Genomic DNA, 26,194 nt, shown 5'->3' on the forward strand with positions numbered 1-26,194 from the left:
CCCATCCCGAATTGCCCTTGAGTGGCTTACTAGGCCATTTCAAAGGATATTTAAGAATCAACCACATTGCTGTGGGTCCGGAATCACATGTAGACCAGACCAGGTAAGGATGGCAGATTTCCTTCCCTAGTGATTAGTGATCCAGATCGGTTTTACTACAATCGACAATGGTTCCATGGTCACTATTAGACTTGCTTTTAATTCCAGATTTATTAACTGAATTCAAATTCCACCTTCTGCCATGGTGGGATTCGAAACCATGTCCTCAGAACATTAAAATAAACACTAAAATAAAGTCCCAGTTCCGAAGAAGGGTCACTGACCCGAAACGTTAACTCTGCTTCTCTTTCCACAGATGCTGCCAGACCTGCTGAGTGATTCCAGCATTTCTTGTTTTTATCCTCAGAACATTAGCCTGGGCTCTGGGTTACATTAACACTACGCCACCGCCTCCCCTAGGATTCCAGTCCCATGGATTACTGGAATGCTGCAACCGATAGGAATAAAAATTCCCAGAGCTCAAAATCATAGAATAAAAATGTTAAATCTCACTGCTATGCACAATGTAACTGTACCGGTGTGGATTTAAAAGATCAGCATTAAGGAGCCAGTGTTCTCCAATGTCTGATACGAGGATTTCTAGTCCTTCCCACCCACCCCCACTCAACATGCAAGACGAATAAACAACAAACTTAAAAATACACAATGAAATCATAGGTTGCCAGGCCACATAAACCTTCCAACAAGTGGGAGATGTCCCAGCACCTGGATACAAGCCAGTGTTTTTCTCCTTAAAGTCAGGAATTGTATGTAATGTGCACCCAAAAGAAAAAAAAGTCATAAAACATTAAACAAAAAACAATGAACTGACAGAAGTTGCAATACACTGTGTACACAAAGTCAGAATACTCCATCCTATATATGGAAGCACAAACATCAAAGGTTAACTTGTTGTCAACATTGTATTTGGACATTTGTTGCACTGGATCCACAGCATACAAACTCCACAATGCATTCTCAAAGCAGTGCCAAAATGTTATAAAACAATTGTACAATGTGTGATTCTACCCCGACAATTAGTCTCCCAATAATGCTTTTTAATTTTAACATACAAGAGTCAATGTGCTATTTACTAAGCAACGGAATACAGAGCTAACCACACTGAAGCCAGCTGGTGTGTATGGTGTTAAACGCTGGACTGTTTTTTAAAAACTGTGATTTTTAATGTAGTGTAAGGAGGATTCGGAAGAGACATGTGACCTCATACCAACTCTACCCAGAGACAAGACAGGGATCCTGGTTACCATGCAAACAAGGGACGCAGAGCAAAGATCCTTTTGAAAGGAGAGTGCAAGGTTGTAATACCTGAAGCAAAATGGGTTTCGCTCTGCCACACTCGCAAATTGTTAACAGTGAGCCAGGGGCTCCAAAAGCGCAAACGCGAGTTGAAATTGTTAACAGTTAGAGTCATTGAGAGATACAGCACCGAAACAGGCCCTTCGGCCCACCGAGTCCACGCCAACCATCAACCACCAATTTATACTAATCCTACATTAATCCCATTTTCCCTCACATCCCCACCTCCCCTCAATTCTCCTACCACCTACCTACACTAGGGGCAATTTTTACAACGGCCAATTTACCCATCAACCCACAAGTCTTGGACATGTAGGAGGAAACCCACGTGGTCACAGGGAGAACTTGCAAACTCCGCACAGGCAGTACCCAGAACCGAACCCGGGTCACTGGAGCCGTGTGGCTGCAGTGCGAACCACTGCACCACTTAGAAACAAAGAAAAGCCTTTGTAGTTCTGCTCTGGCCAGACTTGTGGACTCTGCATACTGAAAACGGGAAATGACTATTCAGTTTTGATTCTGGATAAATTCAACAGGCTTTCAGAAGTCGGGAAGCTGTAAGGATGACAGGAAAACAAAGTCCAGCTGTTGCGGGGGGGGAGGAGAGGAGGGGGGGAGGGGGGGGGAGAGGAGGGGGGGGGGAGAGGAGGGGGAGAGAAGGGGGAGAGAAGCAGAGGCTAACACTAGAACAATTCGAAAGTGGAGGTTTGTCGAGGAAACAAGACCAAAGGGGTCACCAGAGATTGCTTTATTGACAGAGTCCAGGTCGAAAGTGCTCAGAAGTGATTAACTTTAAGGACTGAGAGATCCAACCCATTGCAATTGAGGTGTGTTTGGGACTTTTAACTGCAAAGATATCGCTTCAATAATGAAACTGGGTAATGTGGTGTGGGATTTGCAAGTGTTTCAGTTAAAAGGGAAATACCTTTCTCTATAATTTAGCAAATTAGCTACTTACAAAGTAATGTTTAGTTAACATTGATTTTTAGTTTAGTTGTTTTAGTAAAAAGTCTTAAAATGTAAAATCTTGTCATATACTTGTTAAATTGATCATGGGAGTTCATATCTCTTGTTTTAATGTTAACTGTCTCACTGAAGTCGTAAAAGTGATTAGAAGCATAAGGCGTTAGAAATGCACATCATACATAGACGTCTCACTGGTGAGGAACAATGCTCCATTTGATATGCTTTAGACCCAGGACAACAAATGTCATGACACAATGAACATAATATAGTCTGACACTCCAATGCCAGTACTGAGGGAATTCTACACTGCCCGAGTTACTTTTCAGATGAAACGTTAAACTGAGGCCCCAAATGCCCTCTCGTGGGGACAAATGGTCCCTCAATACAAAGTGAAGAGTAGGGGAGTTCACCCCAGTGTCCTGGCCAATAATTATCCATCAACTACAACACTAAAATAGATTATCTGGTCATTATCTCATTGCTGTTTGTCGGAATTTGAGAGAAAATTGGTGCTGCATCTCCAACTTTACAACATGGTGCATTTATAAAGCAACTTTAAAGTAGAAGAATGTCCTAGGGAACTTCACAGGAGCAATTATTAAACAACATTTGCCACAGCCAAATAACAAGCTATTAGAACAGGCAACCAAAAGCTTGATCAAAAAGTAGCTTTTAAGCAGCATCTTAAAAGGAGGAAAGTCCAGAGCTTCGCACCTTGGCAGCTGAAGGCACAGGCATCAACGATGGAGCAATAAAAATTAGGGATGGGTAAGAGGATAAAACTGGAAGAGCAGATGTCTCAGGAGGGTTGTAGGAGGTTGCAGAGATAAGGGCAAGGCCATAGAGGGATTTGAAATCAAAATATTACAACAGTGATTACACTTGAAATGTACTTCACTGGCTATCAAAAGGGAATTGGATAAGCACCTGAAGAGGAAAGAAAACCTTACATGCTACAGGGACAGGGCGGGGGTCTGGAGCTTTCTGATCGTCTCTTGCAATGTGACAGCCAGCACGGATAGGGGGGGGGGAAACCGTCGCACGCACGCACGCAGTTGTTGCTTTCTATACACAAGCAACTATCCATATTTGTAACCAAGGAACCAACTTGAACTTTGTTCACATTATCAAGTACTCCAGGGACCATTAATACACAGATTAATTCTCTGAGGTAGCTCAGATTACACCAAACATCACCCTCACTTTCAGCTTTTAACTAGCTGCTTTTCTCAATTTTCATTTTTTCTACAACTATATTTTGCATTAAGTAACAGCTCATCTCTGAATAAAATTCAACCATTTGTTTTAATATGCAAGCGGAATATCTATTTTAAAACAAGCTGATTTTACAGACATATTGGACTAAGTTGTTCGCAAAGAAGTGAGTGCACAAAGCAGGTTAAAACTATTGAAAGGATGCAGCAAAAGAACCAAACCAAGGACAGACAAATATTTTTTTTAACAAAGTCTGCTCGGACAAGAATCCAATTACAATTTTGACTTGGCATGCACGTAAGGAACCTTAGATTTTAACAGACACTCGAAAAATACATCACTGCAGCTTTAAAGATTAATAGCTGAACCAGATACAAATTGACAAATCAATTACTGAATTGAACTTTTCCAAGCATTCACTCTGAAAAATTTCATTTGCCCCGAGATGGTGTCTTTTTCATCAACCCCCTAGTTGCTCTAGCCTTCGCAAGCAATACAAGAACACAGTGGAACCAACTAACACTGTCGAAAAATATCATGGATTGTACTGAAGATTCAGAAAGTCAGCCAGCCTTAATAAGTGTGATAGCTTTTAAAAGCTAAGAAATGAGAAAGGGAGATAAGTAACTGCTAAACCCACACCAACTGAAGAAAATACCTGCATGGAACTTGGACGAACTCAGCTGCGTCAAAGTGTCTTTCCAATTATTGTACCATGGAACACTAGCTTTAACTGAGCGATCTGATGGAAAACAGAACATTATATTAATGAGCCATCACAGAGTTAAGATCTTAGATCTACTGTATAGAAATGCCCAAAACAAAGACTTGTACAAGTATTTTTCTCTCCATGTACAATGATTCACAAAATACACCACTTACACAATACTATCACCGCTAATCCCACAAGGCATTACATCAGACCAATGGCACTGACCATTTGTCATAGGCAATTAGAAAGGAAGCACTTAAACCCATCAGCATGGCGACTATTTCAGGTAGATCAAGCAGCTGCTCGCATTCAAACTGCACAAAATGTCAAGTCCAAATGCTTTGCCAAAGTGAAAAATTGCAGGTACTATTGACTGCTGAAAGAGAAACAGAAGTTTGGTTATCTGGCACTTTACAATCCGAATCTATTATTTGGAATTTCTGCTGGAATTCAGGTTGCCATCTGCAGTTAGAAATGCGACCTTGCCTCGGTGATCGGTTCCCCATTCACTATAATGGAATTCTTGCTCCCTGCAGTCAGATGCTTTTTGCTCCCGAATTCCGTGTCCCATCTTCACGAGGGAAGGCTCCTTTGGAAAGGGTGGATTCTCCTGCCTACTAGCTTGGTGCACTAGCCCCAAAGGATTAAGGAAAAATTAAGAATCAGCTTTCCCAATGCCAGGCCCTGGGTACCCTTTGCTCTCCCAGCAGTAGCTTCGGAGCGGAAGGTCGGATCTCCACCCACCTACGTACAACTCTTGAATAACTGGAATTTTTGCTTATTCTCTTAAGTCTGGCACATGCTGATAACACTTTTACTGTAGGTGTTTCTTTTCATGAATTAGTAGTGTTTCATGGAGCATATTTGAAAGGCAAGACAGCACTGTAGTTTAACATCTCATCCTCTGGTGGTAAAGGCTGACTTTCAGCAAGTTCACATTTGTTGAGTCCTTCTTCAGAACTGAACTCTAGTACCCATTTAACTTAACACTGTTGGTTTCCTTGGGACTCACAGAACTTTGACTGCAAAAGACTTGAAAAAACTTGAATTTATGTAGCACCTTTAACAACCACAGGACATCCTAAAGAGCTTTGCAACCAATGAAGTACTTTTGAAGTGCATTCAACTACTGTGATATAGGAAAGCGGCAGCCAATTTGTGCACATCAAGCTGCCATAAACAGCAATGTGATAGAGACCAGATAATCTGTTTTTTTTTAATGACGACTAAGGAATAGATATTGGCCAGGATACCAGGACAATTCCCTGCTCTTCTGTGGGATCTTTTACATTCACCTGAAAGGACAGACGGGGCCTTGGTTCAATGTCTCATCTGAAAGATGGCACCTCCAACAGTGCAACACTCCCTAAGTATTGCGCTTGGAGTGTCATCCTCAATTTTTATGCTCAAGTCCTGGAGTGGGAATTGAACCCATAATCTTCTGACTCAGTGGTGACAGTCAAGACTACTGCAGTACTTTTTTGTGGAAAGAGGTTTCACTAGGAACTGTACTAATTTTCGGTATAGCAACCTGGGACTATCCTGATCACGTTATACCGGCCATCATGTATAGTGGGGAAAAAAAAACAATCACTCACACAAGTGCACCAGCAGGGATTGGACTGGTTAAAGTCATAAAAGACATGTACCCTGGACAAAGTCATAATGCTTCCCCATATCCAAGATACAGCACTTTCAAATGACTTCCAGTTCTTTTGACTCAGAGGTGACGGAAATTCTTCAGACATCAACTGTTTTTCAACACATAAAAACAGAACTACTACAAGTTTAACAATGTAAAACACTAAATTGAGGAAGAAAATTCAGTACATGTGCTTTGAAAATTTTCCTGACCACAGGAAACCACACCACAGGCTGGAATGCAAATAAAAAACTCTGCTGAGTACAACTCTCTTCTTTAAAAAGATTGTTCGGGTTAGACCACAAAGTATCCACTCCTCCATTATCCCCAACACCTCATCCCCTTCCAATGAAATCTCAGCAGGTGTAATAACTGCCCTTTTAGCTCCTCTCTCCTCACCATCTAAGGCCCCAAATACTCCTTCCAGGTGAAGCAGCGATTTACTTGTACTTCTTTCAATTTAGTATATCGCATTCGCTTCTCACCATGCTGTCTCCTTCACATTGGGGAGACCAAACGCAGATTGGGTCACCAATTTGCGGAACACTTCCGCTCAGTACGCAAACACAGTCGAGCTTCCGGTTGCTTGCCATTTCAACATGCCCAGTTGTCTGTCCTGGGCCTGCTGCGCTGTTCCAGTGAACATCAACGCAAGCTCGAGGAGCAGCATCTCATTTTCCGATTAGGTACTCTACAGCCTTCTGGACTGAACATTGAATTCAATAATATCAGAGCATGACTGGCCCTTTATTATTTTATTTTTTGGGGTTTTTTTTAAACCATGTGTCTGCCTTAAACAACGTTTTTCATGTTTGTGCTTTTGGCTAGGGCTGTTCGTTATTTGGTCATTAACACTCTCTCTGCACTAATGCTTAGTGTTTCACCACACCATTAGCACATCCTCTTTGCCTTTGCCCCATGACCTCCTTTGTCAGTTAATCTCTCTGGCCCTCTATCCTATCACACACCTTTGCTTTTGTTCTTTTCCCCTCACCCCTGCTTTACTTACTTAAAACCTATTACATCTTAGTCACTTCTGATGAAAAGTCACAGACCTGAAACGTTAACTCAGTTTTTCTCTCCACGTATGCTGCCAGACCTGAGTATTTCTAGCACTTGGTTTTTATTTCAGATTTCCAGCATCCACAGTATTTTGCTTTTATTTAACTTCCAAAACTACCTTGACTACACTTCCACCCATCCTGCTTCCTGTAAGAACTCTAGCCCTCTCTCCCATTTCCTCCATCACAGTCCTATTCCTTCCATACAGTACTTGATGTGTCTTTCTATTTCCTCAACTAAGAATGTCCCCTCACCATGGTTGACGGTGTCCATTCCACTGCATGCTCTAACCCCTTCCCCTCCCTCCAGAAGCATGACAAAGTTCCCCCTTCTCAGCTTACACTCTACCAGCCTCTGCAAGCAACATATCCTCCTCAGCCATTGCCACCCAAAGTGTGGGGCCACAAAATACATCTTCCCCTCTCCTTTCAGCCTTTCAAAAGTACTATTCCCTCCCTGACATACTGATCTACACCTGTCACCCGCAACACCTTCTTTCCATGCAATGCCTACCCTTCTGCTTCCTCCTTTCTCACCATCCAGGGTCCCAAACACTCCTTCTGGAGGTGATTTACATACATTTCTTTGAATTTCATGTACCGTATTCGCCACTCACGATATGATCTCCTTTACACTGGCGAGACCAAATGCAGATTGGTGACCACTTTGTGGAAAACTTCAGTCCACAAGCAATGACCCTAAGCTTTCAGTCCCTTGTCATTTTAACGCCCTGCCCCACTCCCATTGACCTCTGTCTTCAGCCTCCTATACTGCTGCAATGAAACTCAAACAAAGCATAAGGAACAGCACCTCATCTTCTGATTAGCCACTTTATAACCTTATGAGCTCTGGATTAATAGCTGAGCAAATTGGCACAGAGCAAATAAGATTAGAGAAACAAATGTGTGGCTCAAAAGATTGGTGTGGTTGAAGTGTGGCCGGTTTGTAGGGAAAGTGGTGGCTGTACCACTGGAACGGTCTTCACCTGAACTGTGCTGGGACCCATGTTCTCGCGAGCTGCATAACTAGAGAACTAGAATGTTTTAGAACCACAGAAAAGTTACGGCGCAGAAAGAGGCCATTCATCCCATAGTGTCTGCACCGGCTTAAAAAGAAATTAGCCACCCAATCTAATCCCACCTTCCAGCATCTGGTCCATAGCCTTGCAGGTTACAGCATTTCAAGTGCAGGTCCCAGGTACCTTTTAAACGAGTTGACGGTTTCTGCCTCCACCAATCTGGGCGCTAAATTCCAGACACCCACCACCCTCTGGGCAAAAAAGTTTTTCATGTCCCCTCTAATCGTTCTACTTAGGCTTAAACTAAATAGTAGGGGCAAGAGGTCAAATTTTGGAAAAGGTGGTAAATTAAAGAGTAGAAATAAGGTAATGATAAACAGACCGTGACAGGAAGGGACAGAGAGTACAAAGCTAAGAGTAAATCAGTAGATAACGCTAGAGGTTACAAACATAAGAAAATAAGGACAAAACTAAAGGCTCTGCATCTGAATACACATAACATTCAAAATAAAACCGATGAACTGATAGAGCAAATAGAAATAAATAAGTACGATCTGATAGCCATTACAGAGTCATAGCTGCAGGATGACATATTGAAGGATACATGACATTTAGGAAGGACAGGAAGCTAGGAAAAGGTGGAGGGTTAGCTCTGTTAATTAATGATGGTATTAGCACAACAGAGAGGGATGACCCAAGTTCAGGAAACCAGGATGTAGAAGCAGTTTGAGTAGAGATGAGAAATGGTAAAAGGCAAGAAGTCACTTGTGGGAGTGGTGTACATGCTCCCTAACAGTATTCCCTGTCCTACCATGTGGTTAAAGGAAGAAATAATGGGAGCTCGTCAGAAAGGCATGGCAATAATCATGGGGGATTGTAATCTACATACGAACTGGAAAAATCAGATGGGAAAAGGTAGCAGAGATGAGGAGTTCATAGAATGTTTTCGGGATAGTTTCTTAGAACAGCAGGTTCTGGAGCCAAAGAGCAGGCTATATGAGACCTGGTATTGTGCAATGAGATTGGATTAATTAATACCTCAGTGAAGCCATGCCTAGGCAGCAGCAATCATAATACAATTAAATTTTACATTCCGTTTGAGGGACAGAAGAGTGGGTCTAAGACTAGTATTTTAAACTTAAATAATGGCAATTATGAGGGTATGAAAGCAGAGCTAGCTAAAGTGAACTGGCAAATTAGATTAAGGGATAGGTCAAGAGATGCAGCTACAGACATTTAAGGGGATATTTCAGAATACACACAATAGATATATTCCACAGGAAAAGAAAATTCCAAGGGGAAGACCTACCAGCCATGGTTAACTAAAAGAGTTAAAGAAAAAGCACATTATTGTGCAAAAATGGGAGGCAGGTCAGAACATTGGACAGAATATAAAAAACAGTGAAGAATGACAATAAGATTAATAAGGAAGGAAAAGTTAGAGTACGAGAGAAAGCTAGCTAAAAATATAAAAACAGTTAGTAAGAGTTTCTATAGATAGTTAAAAAAAAAGTTAAAGTGAGCATTGGTCCTATCGAAAGTGAATCAGAGGAAGTAATAATGGAAAATAAGGAGATGGCAGATGAATTGACCAGGTATTTTGCATCAGTCTTCACTATAGAGGATACAAGTAACATCCCAGAAAGAGCTGTAAATCAGGAAACGGAAGGGAGGGAGGAACTCAAGAAAATGACAATCACCAGAGAAGTGGTACTGAGCAAATTGTTGGAGCTGCAGGCTAACAAGTTCTCAGGTCTTGATGGACTTCAGCCTAGCGAGATAGTTGATGCGTTGGTTTTAATTTTCCAAAATTCCCTAGATTTGGGGGAAGGTTCCATTAAATTGGAGAACAGCCAATGTAACTCCTTTCTTCAAAAAGGGAGGGAGACAAAGCAGGAAACTACAGGCCAGTTAGCTCAACACCTGTCTTACAGGGAAAATGTAAGAAGCTTTTATTAAAGATGTTATAGAAGGGCATTTAGAAAAATTCAAGGTAATCAGGCAAAATCAACATGGTTTTGTGAAAGGGAAATCATGTTTAACCAATTTATTGGAGCTCTTTGAAGTAACATGTCATGTGGACAAAGGGGAACCAGTGGATGTACTGTACTTGGATTTCCAGAAGGCATTTGTAATGTGCCACAAAGAAAATTTTGGAAAATAAAAGCTCATGGTGTAGGGGGTAAAATATTGGCAAGGATAGAAGATTGGCTAGCTAACAGGAAACAGTAGGCATAAATGGGTCATTTTCTGGTTGGCAAGGGGGTATCAACTTTTTACAATTTATGTAAATGACTTGGATGATGAGACCGAAGGTATGGTTGCTAAATTTGCTGATGACACAAGAGTCTGCAAAAGGGATTATAGATAGGTTAATTGAGTCGGAAAAGATCTGGCAAGTGGAGTACAATGTGGGAAACGGTGAAATTGTCCATTTGGGCAGGAAGAATAAAAAAGCATATTATCTAAATGCCTAAATGCTGAGAGATTGCAGAGCTTAGAGATGCAGAGGGATCTGGGTGCCCAAGTGCATGAATCACAAAAAGTTAGTATGCAGGTACAGCACGTAATTAGGAAAGCTAATAGAATGTGATCATTTATTGCGAGGGGAATTGAATATAAAAGTAGGGAGGTTTTGCCTCAGTTATACAGGGTATTGGCAAGACCACATCTGAAGTACGATGTGCAGTATTGGTCTCTTTGGAAGCATGAACTGCTTCCAATGCATTTAGAGAGAAGGTTTACTAGACTAATACCTGGAATGGGCGGGTTGTCTTTTGAGGAAAGGTTGGACAGGGGAGGCTTGTATCTGCTGGAGCTCAGAAGAGTAAGAGGCAACTTGATTGAAACACAAGATCCTGAGGTGTCTTGACAGCATGGATGTGGCTCTGTACATGCTTAAAACCTGTTACATCCCTCTTTTTCCAGTCCTGATGAAAGGTCATTGACCCGACACGTCAACTCTTTGCAGACGCTGCCTGATCTGCTGAGTGTCTCCAGCATTTTCTTGTATTTCAGATTTCCAGCATTCAGTATTTTGCTTGTTCATTAGTTGTAAATGCATATGAACTTTCCCAAATTGCAATATTAGACATGTTTTGGGTTAAGAAGTCCCAACCATTACCTGAGCAAATGCTGTGAGCAATGATGCATTACACGAACAGCATGAACTCATTTGTAGGAACTTATTCATAATTCTCTGTTCCACTGACTTAACAGTGGCCACTTCAAAAATGAAGTTTCTTGCTCCTCTACCCCTGACCTTTGACAGCTCTTAAGTACTTCACCCATCCACCCACTATGAATTTTAGAACCACTACTGGCATTAAATCCTCACTTGAATTTAAGATTTTTTCTTTTAAATGTACTGGAACTCATAGCATCACTTCATGCAGCACTTGTGGCAGAACCTGCCTCTCAAGATTTGGCCTTCACAGCCATCAGCAAAGGTGTACTAAGAGAAGACACCCCACCTAAATGGATTGTTTACTGCATGTCCATCACCATTCGTAGATGGAAGGATGCCAACCAATAACCAACCACTAGAACTAATCATATGTAAACTGCACACGTCTCATCTACCTAACAGCATAAACGAAGGCCTTGCCATTTTCTTTTGCAATTCAAAACGGATGTAATGACTTTGGTCAGGACCTTTTGACTGTCAACATGGTGTATTATCCAACCTCCATCTCTGACCACTCTGAAGTATTTGATATGTTTGAACACACCATTCTCCTCTCTGGCTTTATTCCACAGGGCAGCTCCTTGGCACTGATATGATTGGTCTCACTCTTAACTATTCGAACAAACCTCCAGATGGTTGCTCATCCTGCCTCATGGTCGTCGCCATATCCCCCAAAGTTCTATCCTTGATTCCCCCTCCTCTTCGGCATCAACATGTTGCCCCCACCCCCCCCCCCCCCCCATAGCATCACTGACAGATAAAACACATCACAACTGGATCTTGCACAGATACCATCAAGTTCAGTGGTGTCAGCTGCTCCCATAAAAAAAAATAAGACTCTTACTTTTATAAGCATTGACTCACTGCCCAATATCCGCTCATGATAGAGCACAGGGATCACCCAGCAATATGGGTTATTAGATTTCGGTGTCTTTTGCACCGTTATTTCTTCAGCTATCCTTTTGATCTCCTTGACAAGTGTCAATAAAATTGTGGTCATGGGTCAAAGTGTTGCATCGCCAGTCCCGATCACATTAAATAATACCTCATTGAAAGTGGTCAGCAAATTCTGCTACCTTGAGTCCATGGTAACCAACTGTCCCTTGATGCAGAACTCTATATACGCATAGGGAAAGCAGTTACCACCTCTGGCCGACTCGTGAAATGCGCATGGGATAACACCAAACTGACCCTTAGGACCAAGGTGATGGTTTATAAGGCCTGGGTTCTCAGCATCTTGCTGTATGGCTGTGAAACATGGGTGATTTACAGCTACCACGAAAAGCAGCTCAATAATTTCAATCTTCGCTATCTGCAGCAGGGGAGGCAGTGGCATAGTGGTATTGTCAATGGACTGGTAACCTAGAGACCTAGGGTACTTCTCTGGGGACATGGGTTCAAATCCCACCACAGAAGGTGGAATTTGAATTCAATTAATAAAACCATTGTCAATGGTTGTAAAAAACCCCTGGTTCACTAATGCTGTCCTTACCCGTTCTGGTCTACATGTGACTCCAGACCCACAGCAATGTGGTTGACTCTTAAATGCCCTCTGAAATGGCCGAGCAAGCCACCCAGTTGTATCTAACCACTACGAAGTCAATAAAACAGAAGGAAACTGGACCACCCGGCATCAACTTAGGCACCGGAAACAACAATGGCAAACCCAGCCCTGTCGACCCTGCAAAGTGCTCCTTACTAACATCTGGGGGCTTGTGCCAAAGTTGGGAGAGCTGTCTCACAGACAAGTGAAGCAACAGCTTGACAGTTATGCTCACCGAATCATACCTTATCAGCCCTATCCTCCTCTACTCCCATTCGTGTGCTTCGTCCCAGACACTGCCATCACCATCCTCGGGCATGTCGCGTCCCACCGGCAGGACAGACCCAGCAGAGGTGGTATGCAGATGGGAGGGAATTGTCCTGGGAGTCCTCAACATCAACTCCAGACCCCATGAAGCCTCATGGCACCAGGTCAAACATGGGCAAGGAAACCTCCTGATTACCACCTACCACCCTCCCTCACTTGATGAATCAGTACTCCATGTTGAACACCACTTGGAGGAAGCACTGAGGGTGGCAAGGGTGCAGAATGTTCTCTAGGTGGGGGACTCCAATGTCCATCAACAAGAGTGACTCAGTGGCAGCACTACTGTCTGAGCCTTAAAGGACATAGCTGCCAGACTGGGTATGTGGCAGGGGGTGAGGGAACCAAGAGGGAAAAACCTACTTGACCTCGTCCTCACCAATCTGCCTGCCGCAGATGCATCTGTCCATGATAGAACTGGTAGGAGTGACCATCACAGAGTCTTTGTGGAGACCTGAAGTCCCGCCTTCATATTGAGGATACCCTCCATCGTGTTGTGTGGCACTACCACCATGCCAAATAGGATAGATTTCGAACAGATCTAGCAATGCAAAACTGGGCATCCATGAGGCGCTGTGGGCCAACAGCAGCAGCAGAATTGTACTCAACCACAATCTGCAACCTCATGGCCCGGCATATCCCCCTCTCCACCATTACCATCAAGCCAGGAGACCAACCCTGGTTCAATGAAGAGTGCAGGAGGGCATGCCAGGAGCAGCACCAGGCATACCTCAAAATGAGGTGTCAACCTGGTGAAGCTACAACCCAGGACTACTTGCATGCCAAACTGCGTAAGCAGCATGCGATAGACAGAGCTAAGCGATCCCATAACCTACGGATCAGATCTAAGCTCTGCAGTCCTGCCACATCCAGCCGTGAATGGTGGTGGACAATTAAACAACTAACTGGAGGAGGTGGCTCCACAAATATCCCCATCCTCAATGATGGGGGAGCCCAGCACATCAGTGCGAAAGATAAGGTGAAGCATTTGCAACAATCTTCAGCCAGAAGTGCCGAGTTGATGATCTATCCTGGCCTCCTCCTGAACTCCCCAGCATCACAAATGCCAGACTTCAGACAATTCGATTCACTCCGCGTGATATCAAGGAACAACTGAAGGCATTGGATACTGCAAAGGCTATGGACCCTGACAATATTCCAGCAATAGTACTGAAGACCTGTGCTCCGGAACTTGTCACAGCCTTAGCCAAGCTGTTCCAGTACAGATACAACATTGGAATCTACCCTGCAATGTGGAAAACTGTCCAGGTAGGTCTTGCCGTGCTTTTTGTGTACAAGTCCAACACGGCCAATTAGCGCCCCATCAGTCTAGTCTCAATCAGTAGTAAAGCAATGGAAGGCATCAATAGTCCTATCAAGCAGCACTTGCTTAACAATAACCTGCTCGGTGACGCTCAGTTTGGGTTCCGCCAGGGCCACTCAGCTCCTGACCTCATTACAGCCTTGGTTCAAACATGGACAAAAGTGCTGAATTCAAGAGGTGAGGTGAGAGTGACTGCCCTTGACATCAAAGAACAAAGAACAGTACAGCACAGGAACAGGCCATTCAGCCATCCGTGCCTGCGCCGATCTTGATGCCTGCCTAAACTAACACCTTCTGCACCTCAGGGGCCCATATCCGTCTATTCCCTTCCTATTCATGTATTTGTCAAGATGTCTCTTAAACGTCGCTATCGTATCTGCTTCCACCACCTCCCCTGGCAGCAAGTTCCAGGCACTCACCACCATGTGTAAAACACTTGCCTCGCACATCCCCTCTAAACTTTGCCCCTCGCACCTTAAACCTATGTCCCCTAACTGACTCTTCAACCCTGGGAAAAAGCTTCTGACTATCCACTCTGTCCATGCCGCTTATAACTTTGTAAACCTCTATCATGTCGCCCCTCCACCTCCGTCGTTCCAGTGAAAACAATCCGAGTTTTTCCAACTTCTCCTCATAGCTAATGCCCTCAAGACCAGGCAACATCCTGGTAAACCTCCTCTGTACCCTCTCCAAAGCCTCCACGTCCTTCTGGTAGTGTGGTGACCAGAATTGTACGCAATATTCTAAGTGTGGCCTAACTAAGGTTCTGTACAGCTGCAACATGACTTGCCAATTTTTATACTCTATGCCCCGACCGATAAAGGCAAGCATGCCATATGCCTTCTTGACTACCTTATCCACCCGCGTTGCCACTTTCAGTGACCTGTGGACCTGTATGCCCAGATCTCTCTGCCTGTCAATACTCCTATGGGTTCTGCCATTTACTGTATACCTCCCACCTGCATTAGACCTTCCAAAATGCATTACCTCACATTTGTCCGGATTAAACTCCATCTGCCATTGCTCCGCCCAAGTCTCCAACCGATCTATATCCTGCTGTATCCTCTGACAATCCTCATCATTATCCACAACTCCACCAACCTTTGTCATCCACAAACTTAATCAGACCAGCTACATTTTCCTCCAAATCATTTATATATACTTCAAACAGCAAAGGTCCCAGCACTGATCCCTGCAGAACACCACTAGTCACATCCCTCCATTCAGAAAAACACCCTTCCACTGTTACCCTCTGTCTTCTATGACCGAGCCAGTTCTGTATCCATCTTGCCAGCTCACCTCTGATCCCGTGTGACTTCACCTTTTGTACCAGTCTGCCATGCGGGACCTTGTCAAAGGCTTCACTAAAGTCCATATAGATAAGGCAGCATTTGACAGAGTATGGCATCAAGGAGCCCGAGCAAAACTGAAGTCAATGGGAATCGGGGGGACTCTGCTGGTTGGAGTTATACCTAGCGCAAAGGAAGATGGTTGTGTTTGTTGGAGGTCAATCATCTCAGCTCCAGGACATCACTGCAGGAGTTCCTCAGGGTAGTGTCCTGGGCGCAACCATCTTCAGCTGCTTCATCAATGATCTTTCTTCAGTCACAAGGTCAGAAGTGGGGATGTGTGCTGATCATTGTACAATGTTCAGCACCAATTGTGACTCCTCAGATACTGAAGCAGTCCATGTAGAGATGCAACAAGACCCGGACAATATCCAGGCTTGAGCTGATAAGTGGCAAGTGACATTCATGCCACACAAGTGCCGGGCAATGACCATCTCCAACAAGAGAGAATCTAACCATCTCTCCTTGACATTCCATGGCATTACGATCGCTGAATCCCCCACTATCATAGGGGTTACCAATGACCAGAAACTGAACTGTTATCACCATATGAATACCATGGCTACAACAGCAGGTCAGAGAGGGAATTCTGCAGCAAGTAACCCACTTCCTGACTCCCCAAAGCCTGTCCACCATTTACAAAGCACAAGTCAGGAGTGTGATGGAACACTCGCCACTTACCTGGATGGGTGCAGCTCCAACAACACTCAAGAAGCTCGACACTGGATTGACACCCCATTCACATTCACTCCCTCTACCACCATGCACAGTGGCAGCAGTGTGTACCATCTGCAAGATGCAATGCAGCAACGCACTAAGGATCCTTAGTCAACATCTTCCAAACCCGCGACCTGTACCAACTAGAAGGACAAGGGCAGCAGTGCTGGGCTGAAAAGTGGCAGATGGAGTTTAACCCTGAAAAGTGTGAGGTCGTCCATTTTGGAAGGACAAACATGAATGCAAAATACTGGGTTAACGGTAGGGTTCTTGGGCATGTGGAGGAGCAGAGAGACCTTGGGGTCTATGTGCATAGATCATTGAAAGTTGCAACTCAAGTGGATAGGGCTGTGAAGAAGGCATATGGGGTGTTAGCGTTCATTAGCAGAGGGATTGAATTTAAGAGCCGTGAGGTGATGATGCAGCTGTACAGGACCTTGGTAAGGCCTCATTTGGAGTACTGTGTGCAGTTCTGGTCGCCTCATTTTAGGAAGGATGTGGAAGCCTTGGAGAGGGTGCAGAGGAGATTTACCAGGATGTTGCCTGGAATGGAGAATAAGTCTTACGAGGAAAGGCTGAACATTCTAGGCCTCTTCTCATTAGAAAGGAGAAGGATGAGGGGTGACATGATAGAGGTTTATAAGATGATCAGGGGAATAGATAGGGTAGACAGTCAGAAACTCTTTCCCCGGGTGGAGCAAAGCGTTACAAGGGGTCATAAATTTAAGGTGAAGGGTGGGAGATATAAGGGGGATGTCAGGGGAAGGTTCTTTACCCAGAGAGTGGTCGAGGCATGGAATGCCTTGCCCGGGGAAGTTGTTGAGTCAGAAACTTTAGGGACTTTCAAAAGGCTTTTGGATAGGTATATGGATAAAGGAGAATGATGGGGTATAGATTAAATTGTCCTTGACAGAGGACAAAGGATCGGCACAACATTGTGGGCCGAAGGGCCTGTTCTGTGCTGTATGTTCTATGTTCTATAAATACATGGGAACACCACCACCTGCAAGTTCCTGTCCAAGTCACACACCATCCTGACTTGGAAGTACATCGCCGTTCCTTCACTGTCGCCGAGTCAAAATCCTGGAACTCCTTTCCTAACAGCACTGTGGGTGTACCTACCTCACTTGGACTGCAGCGGTTCAAGAAGGCAGCTCACCACCACCTTCTCAAGGGCAATTAGGGATGGACAATAAATGCTGGCGAGCCAGCGACACCCACACCCCATGTATGATTTTTAAAAAAATTATGGGTCTATCTTGGCAAGACAAAAATCAATGTGGCCATCCTCTCAAAGGCAGAGCTCCCAAATGTGTTGACACTAATCAAACCGAGGCGGCTTCGGTGGATCGGACATGCCCACAGGATGGAAAATAGTTTCGTACCCAAAGGTCTTCTGTATGGTGAGGTAGTCAGGGCCAGACAACCAAAGTTCCATTTCAAAGATGCTTGCAAGCGTGTCACAAAGGCCCTAAATGTCAACTATCGTACCTGGGAGTCACTCCTTCAACAGCACCTTCCAAACCCACAAACTCTACCACCTAGAAGGACAAGGGCAGCAGATGCATGGTAACACCATCACCTGCAAGTTCCCCTCCAAGCCACACACCATCCTGACTTGGAACTATATGGCCATTCCTTCACTGTCACTGGTCAAAATCCTGCAACTCCCTTCCTAACAGCACTGTTGATGTACCACAAGGACTGCAGCGGTTCAAGAAGGCAACTCACCACCACTTCAAGGGCAATTAGGGATGGGCAACAAATGCTGCAGCAACACCCACATCTCACGAACTAATTTTTAAAAAAAAGAGGGAAATGGCGATTTCCTGTGAAGTGGTGTACACTACCGAGATAACCAGTGGCTACAGCCGCCAACACCGAAAACAACTCACAGCATCACTGGACAGCTTCATGTGTGGATCGTGAAAGAACCGGTCTCTCAAGGATTAGCTTTCACAGCAATCAGCAAAGGTCCACCGAGAAGACACCTCACCTGTTTGCTGCAGGTCCATCATCTGTCATAGATGAAAGGATGCCAACAGATCTGCTCCTCTGTCAACCCACCACCGAGCACCTCAAAATCTGGTTATTCCCTTCTGTCCAGCATCCCATCTTCCTTGTCCAAAACACAGCTACCGATCAACCAGTCCTGCACAGCTCGACCATCATTCCTGTCGCCACTGAAATGCATTGGCTTCCTATGCCCCACAAATTACATTTAAAACCCTCGTCCTCATCTTGAGCTCCCTCCACGGCATCACCCAACTGCCCTTTGACTCCAACTTTGTGTATTCCCTCCCTTCACCCTACTGGTTGATTGCAGAATCCTGAGCCCACTTTCCAAAACTCCTTTCCTATAATCCTGTGTCTCTATAATCCTGCGTCTACCCTGAGGCACAGTGTGGCTTTCGTGCAGAGAGATCGACTATTGACATGCTGTTCTCCCTTCGTCAGATACAGGAGAAATGCCGTGAACAGCAGATGCCCCTCTACATTGCTTTCATTGATCTCACCAAAGCCTTTGACCTCGTCAGCAGACGTGGTCTCTTCAGACTACTAGAAAAGATCGGATGTCCACCAAAGCTACTAAGTATCATCACCTCATTCCATGACAATATGAAAGGCACAATTCAACATGGTGGCTCCTCATCAGAGCCCTTTCCTATCCTGAGTGGTGTGAAACAGGGCTGTGTTCTCGCACCCACACTTTTTGGGATTTTCTTCTCCCTGCTGCTTTCACATGCGTTCAAATCCTCTGAAGAAGGAATTTTCCTCCACACAAGATCAGGGGGCAGGTTGTTCAACCTTGCCCGTCTAAGAGCGAAGTCCAAAGTACGGAAAGTCCTCATCAGAGAACTCCTCTTTGCTGACGATGCTGCTTTAACATCTCACACTGAAGAATGCCTGCAGAGTCTCATCGACAGGTTTGCGTCTGCCTGCAATGAATTTGGCCTAACCATCAGCCTCAAGAAAACGAACATCATGGGGCAGGATGTCAGAAATGCTCCATCCATCAATATTGGCGACCACGCTCTGGAAGTGGTTCAAGAGTTCACCTACCTAGGCTCAACTATCACCAGTAACCTGTCTCTAGATGCAGAAATCAACAAGCGCATGGGTAAGGCTTCCACTGCTATGTTCAGACTGGCCAAGAGAGTGTGGGAAAATGGCGCACTGACACGGAACACAAAAGTCCGAGTGTATCAGGCCTGTGTCCTCAGTACCTTGCTCTATGGCAGCGAGGCCTGGACAACGTATGCCAGCCAAGAGCGACGTCTCAATTCATTCCATCTTCGCTGCCTTCGGAGAATACTTGGCATCAGGTGGCAGGACTATATCTCCAACACAGAAGTCCTTGAAGCGGCCAACATCCCCAGCTTATACACACTACTGAGTCAGCGGCGCTTGAGATGGCTTGGCCATGTGAGCCGCATGGAAGATGGCAGGATCCCCAAAGACACATTGTACAGCGAGCTCGCCACTGGTATCAGACCCACCGGCCGTCCATGTCTCCGTTATAAAGACGTCTGCAAACGCGACATGAAATCGTGTGACATTGATCACAAGTCGTGGGAGTCAGTTGCCAGCATTCGCCAGAGCTGGCGGGCAGCCATAAAGACAGGGCTAAATTGTGGCGAGTCGAAGAGACTTAGTAGTTGGCAGGAAAAAAGACAGAGGCGCAAGGGGAGAGCCAACTGTGCAACAGCCCCAACAAACAAATTTCTCTGCAGCACCTGTGGAAGAGCCGGTTACTCCAGAATTGGCCTTTATAGCCACTCCAAGCGCTGCTTCACAAACCACTGACCACCTCCAGGCGCGTATCCATTGTCTCTCGAGATAAGGAGGCCCAAAAGATTGATGGCTCAGTGCCAATCCCCAATTTCTATTTGTGTACAAATGGACATAATCTTAAAGTTACTGCTAGGCCAAATGAGTGAAGTACGTAGTTCCTTTTCTGCACAAAGTGTATTAGAAATCTGAAACACTGTCAATCTCCCCCAACGAAAGGCTGTGGATACTGTGCCAATTTAAAATCTCATTGACAGATGGAAATATTTTTGTTCAGCAAGGCTATCAAGGGATATGAGAAAAGACAAGTAAATGGAGTTGAGGTACAGATCAGCCATGATCTAACAAAATGGTAGAACAGGCTCTAAGGACTGGATGGTCTGCCCCTGTTCCTATCTGAAGTGTCTTGGGAATTTTTTTGTTCACAATGCTGTACAAATGTATGTTTTAAAAATTAATGTCTGGCTCTTACTTTGGTATTCTGCAGTGTATGGTAATTTCTCATCCCCTTCTCAATTTCAAAGGGAAGTTACACACAGATAAAATAACCGTAAGCATTCGACAATTTGCCCAGCAAGTTCAGTTGCCAAAATATCTGATTGAGGAGCTTTGCCTTATGACCAAACACCATTTCTAAATTCAAATCTTCCAACATCTGATAGCATGCCCTCCCTCATCCCACCACAAGTGACACAATGTTATTTCACATGACATGCTGTATTGACTTGCACAGATGAATAAACTGAATCACTGGTCTGCTCTTCGTTGTTGATCTCATCCAGATGATAGGGGCACGATAATTGGTTTCACAGATGAACAGCCATTTGGGGGAGGAATCTGAGGGCATATGCACTTTCTTAGAAAAAGGAAGAAAATTAGGAGACCCACTCCCACAATGCAGATGAACTTAGGAGGACTATATTTAAAAACATACAACCTTGACCACAAGTCGTGGGAGTCAGTTGCCAGTGATTGCCAGAGCTGGTGGACAGCCATAAAGGCAGGGCTAAAGAGTGGCGAGTCGAAGAGACTTAGCTGTTGGCAGGAAAAAAGACAGAAGCGCAAGGAGAGAGCCAAATGTGCAACAGCCCCGACAACCAATTTTATCTGCAGCGCCTGTGGAAGAGTCTGTCACTCTAGAATTGGCCTTTATAGCCACTCCAAGCGCAGCTTCACAAACCACTGACCACCTCTATGTGCTTAGCCATTGTCTCTCAAGACAAGGAGGCCAAAGAAGAAGAATATTTAACAACATGGATGAAGATCTGGATTGGCTCCCAAGTGTTTACCTAAAAAACCATAAAATATCATAGAATGATATAGCAGAAAGAGGTCATTTTGCTCATTGTGACAGTGCTGGTTCTTTGAAAGTGTGATCCAACTAGCTCCACTCCCCAGCTCTTTTCTCATAGCCCTGCAAATTTTCCCTTCAAGTAGTTATTTAATTCCCTTTCGAATGTTACGACTGAATCTATTTCCACCACCCTTTCAGGCAGTGCATTCAAGATCATAACTCGCCATGTTAAAAAAAGGTTTCATGTTGCCTCTGCTTCTGTTGCTAATCACCAGAAAGCTGTACCCTCTGATTACCAAAATTTCTGCCAACAGAAACATTTTTTCCTTATTTACTCAGTCAAGACAATTCATGACCTTGAACATATCTAGCAAATCTCCCCTTAACCTTCACTGCTCTAATCAAAAACAACCCCAGTCTCTCCACAAAACTCAAGTCCCTAATCCCTGATATCATTCTGGTAAATCTCCTGTGCACTGTCTCCAAGGCTTTGACATCTTTCCTGAAGTGCAGTAGCCCAAACTGAACTCAAAACTCTAGCTGAGGCCTAATCAGTGTATTATATAGCTTTAGCGTAACTTCCTTGTTTTATACTCTATGCCTATTAATAAAGCATATTGAATCCTTGGCTTTAACAGCCTTCTCAACTTATCCTACCACCCCTAAATCTCTATTCTTGCAGCCTCCTTCAAATTTGATTTAGTTTGTATTGCCTCTCCTCATTCTACCTACCAAAATTTATCACCTCCCACTTCTTTGCATTAAATATCTGCCATGTGTCTGCTCAGTTCACCAGTCAATGCCCTGTCTCACTATCCTCTTACTTATTACATGAGTTTCATGTAACCTCCTAGCTTTGAAATTATGCCCTATATACGAACGGCCAGGTCATTAATAGATAATCAGAAAGAGCAGTGGGCCTAACACCAATCTCTTCCCAATACTAACTTTTCTCTCCAGTCTGAAAAACAGTCATTCACCACTCCTCTCCGCTTTCTGTCCCTTGGTCAATTTTGTAACTACACTGCCACTGTCCCTTTAATCTTATGGGATTCAACAAAAGAATAGTTTCAGTGCTCAAATAGTTTGAGTACTAGCAACAAAATCAGTGATAAGCCAAACTATGGAACTCCATTTTTAAAAAATTTGCTCTTGGGATGTGGCCAACATGCTCAAGGCAGCCATTCATTGCCCATCCAGAAGTTGCCCTCAAGTGGGATGGCCTTCTGCTTGAACCACTGCAGTCGTTGTGGTGACTGTGTTCCTACAAATAGTGCAAAGTATGAAATTCCAGGCTATTCATACAGCAATGAAGGAACAGCAATTTATGGCCAAGCCAAAATTGCTTCTGTAAATGTAAAATGTCTTGTGCGACATTGCAGCTCTTCTTACTGCTGAAGGGCACAAGGAAGGGAGGTTGCAATACACCCTGTAAGTTGTACAGGCTGCAAACCACATTGTGCTAGTGACGGAGGAAGTGAATGCTGTGTCCCTTGGCAGTGGTGCTGATTACATGAACTTCTCTATCTAGATGCTATGAAGCTTTTTGGGTGTTCTTGCCATTATCTCCAAACAGACGCAAGGAATATTCCATCGTGATCCTGACTGGAGTCCTATATGATGGGTCAGGAGGTGGGCCATACATCACTGGACCGAAACTATGTCCTCCTCTTGGAGCTATGGTACTAACATGGTTTGTCAGGTTAAGATTTTAGTCATTGGTAACCACCAACCTACAGATGATAGGGAGGGGTGAGGAAGAATCCTCAATCTCTAATCTCCTCCAGCCCCAAAACCCTCAGATATCTGTGCTCTTCTAATGCTGGCCCCTTGAACAACCCCGAATATAAAGGTTCTGCCACTGGTGGCTGTGCCTTCAGTTGCCCAGGCCCCAAGCTCTGCAATTCCCTCCCCACATCTCTCTGCCTCACTTTCCTCCTTTAAGACACTCCTTCAAACTTACCTCTTTGACCAAGCTATTTGCCATCTGTCTGAATATCACCTTATGTGGCTGGCTGTCTAATTATGCTTTATAATGCTATCAAGTACCGTGGGATCTTTTATTATATTTTTATAGCATCTTTAATGTAAGTTGTTACTGTGGTGTTCCAGAGAAGCCAACATAGTGTTCACTCTTATTTATTAAATACATTAATTTAAGGGCTTAGAGGACTGGAGGGACTAATGTCAAAATTTACTCATATCAAATAGGAGCTATGACAAACTCTGACATGATTGCAAAATACCTCAAGGACAAAGACCAGCTAGCATGACAAGCAGACAGTTCAATGCAGCAAAACATGGAGCTGTGTATTTTGGAAATGATAGAAGGAACTGCACCTTTAATGGCAAGATTTTTAAATGGAACACAAATGCAGTTAGAAAAGTTATTAAACGTAGCAGCCCAAATACATAAATGCCACAGAACAGGCAAAAGGGACCTGCAATTTTGTATCCAGATACATACAAGAGCAAGAATGACAATGTGGAACTTCTACAAAGTCTTAACTTAGCCTCAACTGGACTACTGTGGATCATTTTGGACAACTCAGTGCAGGAGGTATAAAAGCAATGTAATTGTACAGAGTAAATTCACTAGGGAGGTTACTGTTACTAATATGCAGAACTCAAGTCAGGGATCTTTCCCTTTTTAAAAAAGGAACAAATTCATATTTATGTAACATCTTGCACAACATCAAGATGTCCTAAAGTTGACAGCCAATGAAGAACTTCAGAAGTATGTTGCAATGTAGGGGAACTCAACAGCCAAACTGCACACAGCAAAGTCACAAACACAGCAATGAGATAAACAATCAGAGGATCAGTTTAGTAATGTTGGCTGAGGGAAAAATATTGGCCATGGCACGGAGCTGAGAAGACTGAGGTTTGCCCTGATAGATGTCTTTAAGATTATCAAAGGTTAAGGTAAATAGTGATGTTATTTTGTCTGCTAGTCAATATGGTCAAGAGGGCACAAATTTAAGTCAACCATAATTAAAGATACACAAAATAACTGGGGGGGGGGGGGGGTGAGGTAGAAATAATTCAGACATGGAATGGTCAGAATGTGGAATTCCCACCCACACAGTCACTGAAGCAAAGTCTACAAATTATTTTAAACAGGATTTAGGTTGTTGATTGAGAAAAGGAGAAGGAATATTAAAAACAATGGGGAGGAACAGGACCACCATTAGATTTAAACACAGAAAATGCTGGAAATACTCAGGTCAGGCTGCATCTGTGAAGAGAAAAAGTGTTAACATTTCAGGTCTGTGACCTTACATCAGAACCGGAAAAATGCTAGCCATGTAATAGGTTTCGAGCAAGTGAAGGTGGGTGGAGAACGGGGAGGAAAGATAGTGCCTGACCTGCTGAATATTCCCATAATTTTCTGTTTTTGTTTCAGATTTCCAGCATCCAATGGACTGAATGTTACAGCAGAGAAAGAGATCATTCTATGAATAAACATATTGCATGAAGCTTTACAAGCGAACAGAACTGCATTCAGAATCTACTCAATTCCTTCCCTGTTACTTGCTTTATTCAATTCTAATGACTGGGCAATTCAATTTTTTTTTGTCCAAAATTGACCGAATTTGAGATAATCTGAATCAGAAATACGTCTTGGCACTCTTCTAATTAGTACAGCTCTTTGCATAGCTATTTAAGAATAAATAGGTTTTATGTTTGCTCTGTCATATACTGTTCAAACAAATTTGAGTGAACTTAATTAACCACAAAACAGATCAGGTTTGTTATCACACACTCCAACGTTGCTCACAATCTAGTCAGCAGTCTCGCATATGCTGCTCAGTTTCTCAGAAGCTGTCACCATCACTGCCTTTGACAAATCACTCAAGAGGGATAACCCTTATGACAAGCTCCTGCAACATCAGCTCTCCACCCTCTCCCAAAAAGAGGGCATTTAATAGAGCTAAGCTTCAACACCATACGACATCAAACAACAAGTTTCTACATTTTTAACGAGCGCCCACACTTTTGAAAACACTATGCACATTCTACAAAAAGCCAAGGAATTAAAAACAGAAAATGCTGGAAATACTCAGCAGGTCTGGTTCTGATGAAAGGTCACACGTCTGAATTATTAAACTCTGCTTCTCTCTCCACAGATGCTGCCAGACCTGCTGAGTATTTCCAGGGTTTTCCTGTCTCTATTTCAGACTTCCAGCAGATAGTATTTTGCTTTTGTATTAAAACCAAGTGGATATGGACATCTAAAATGAAAACAGAAAATGCTGGCAATCAAGTCATGTAGCATAGATCAGACCAGGCAAGGACAGAAGATTTCCTTCCCTAAAAGGACATTAATAACCCAGATGGGTTTTCATAGCAATCCGGTAGTATCAGTGACCATTACTGACACCAGCCTTTGATTCAATATTAATTTAATTAGTTGAATTTAACTTCCCCAGCTGCCATGGCGGGATGTGAACTCTTGTCTCATGATCATAAGTCCATGCCTCTGGATTACTAGTCAAATATCATAACCACAATATCAGCCCATATTTTTTGGTGTTGATGATGGTGAAGCTGACGGCCTATGTCAACATTACTCCAATGAAACTGACAGCAAATTCAGAAGTGCACATGTGCAGAATAAGGCTGTCGGTGGTTCTGCTCTTCTCCAGTGGGTGCGTTGAGGAACCTCCTCCAGACAGCAATCGATGGGAAA

At 43.8% G+C, this 26,194-nt stretch overlaps 1 protein-coding gene across 1 annotated transcript in view; it reads right to left on the reverse strand.

Annotated features, from left to right (window-relative positions):
- trappc8 (trafficking protein particle complex subunit 8) overlaps positions 1–26,194 on the reverse strand; it is a 231,467-nt gene that overhangs the window by 170,831 nt on the left and 34,442 nt on the right. Inside the window, exon 3 of the mRNA XM_068032627.1 lies at positions 4,196–4,279. Coding sequence (XP_067888728.1) covers positions 4,196–4,279 — 84 coding nt within the window. The remainder of the gene's footprint in view (positions 1–4,195; positions 4,280–26,194) is intronic.

The sequence above is a fragment of the Heterodontus francisci genome, chromosome 5, assembly GCF_036365525.1.
Source record: "Heterodontus francisci isolate sHetFra1 chromosome 5, sHetFra1.hap1, whole genome shotgun sequence".
Classification (NCBI taxonomy): domain Eukaryota; kingdom Metazoa; phylum Chordata; class Chondrichthyes; order Heterodontiformes; family Heterodontidae; genus Heterodontus; species Heterodontus francisci.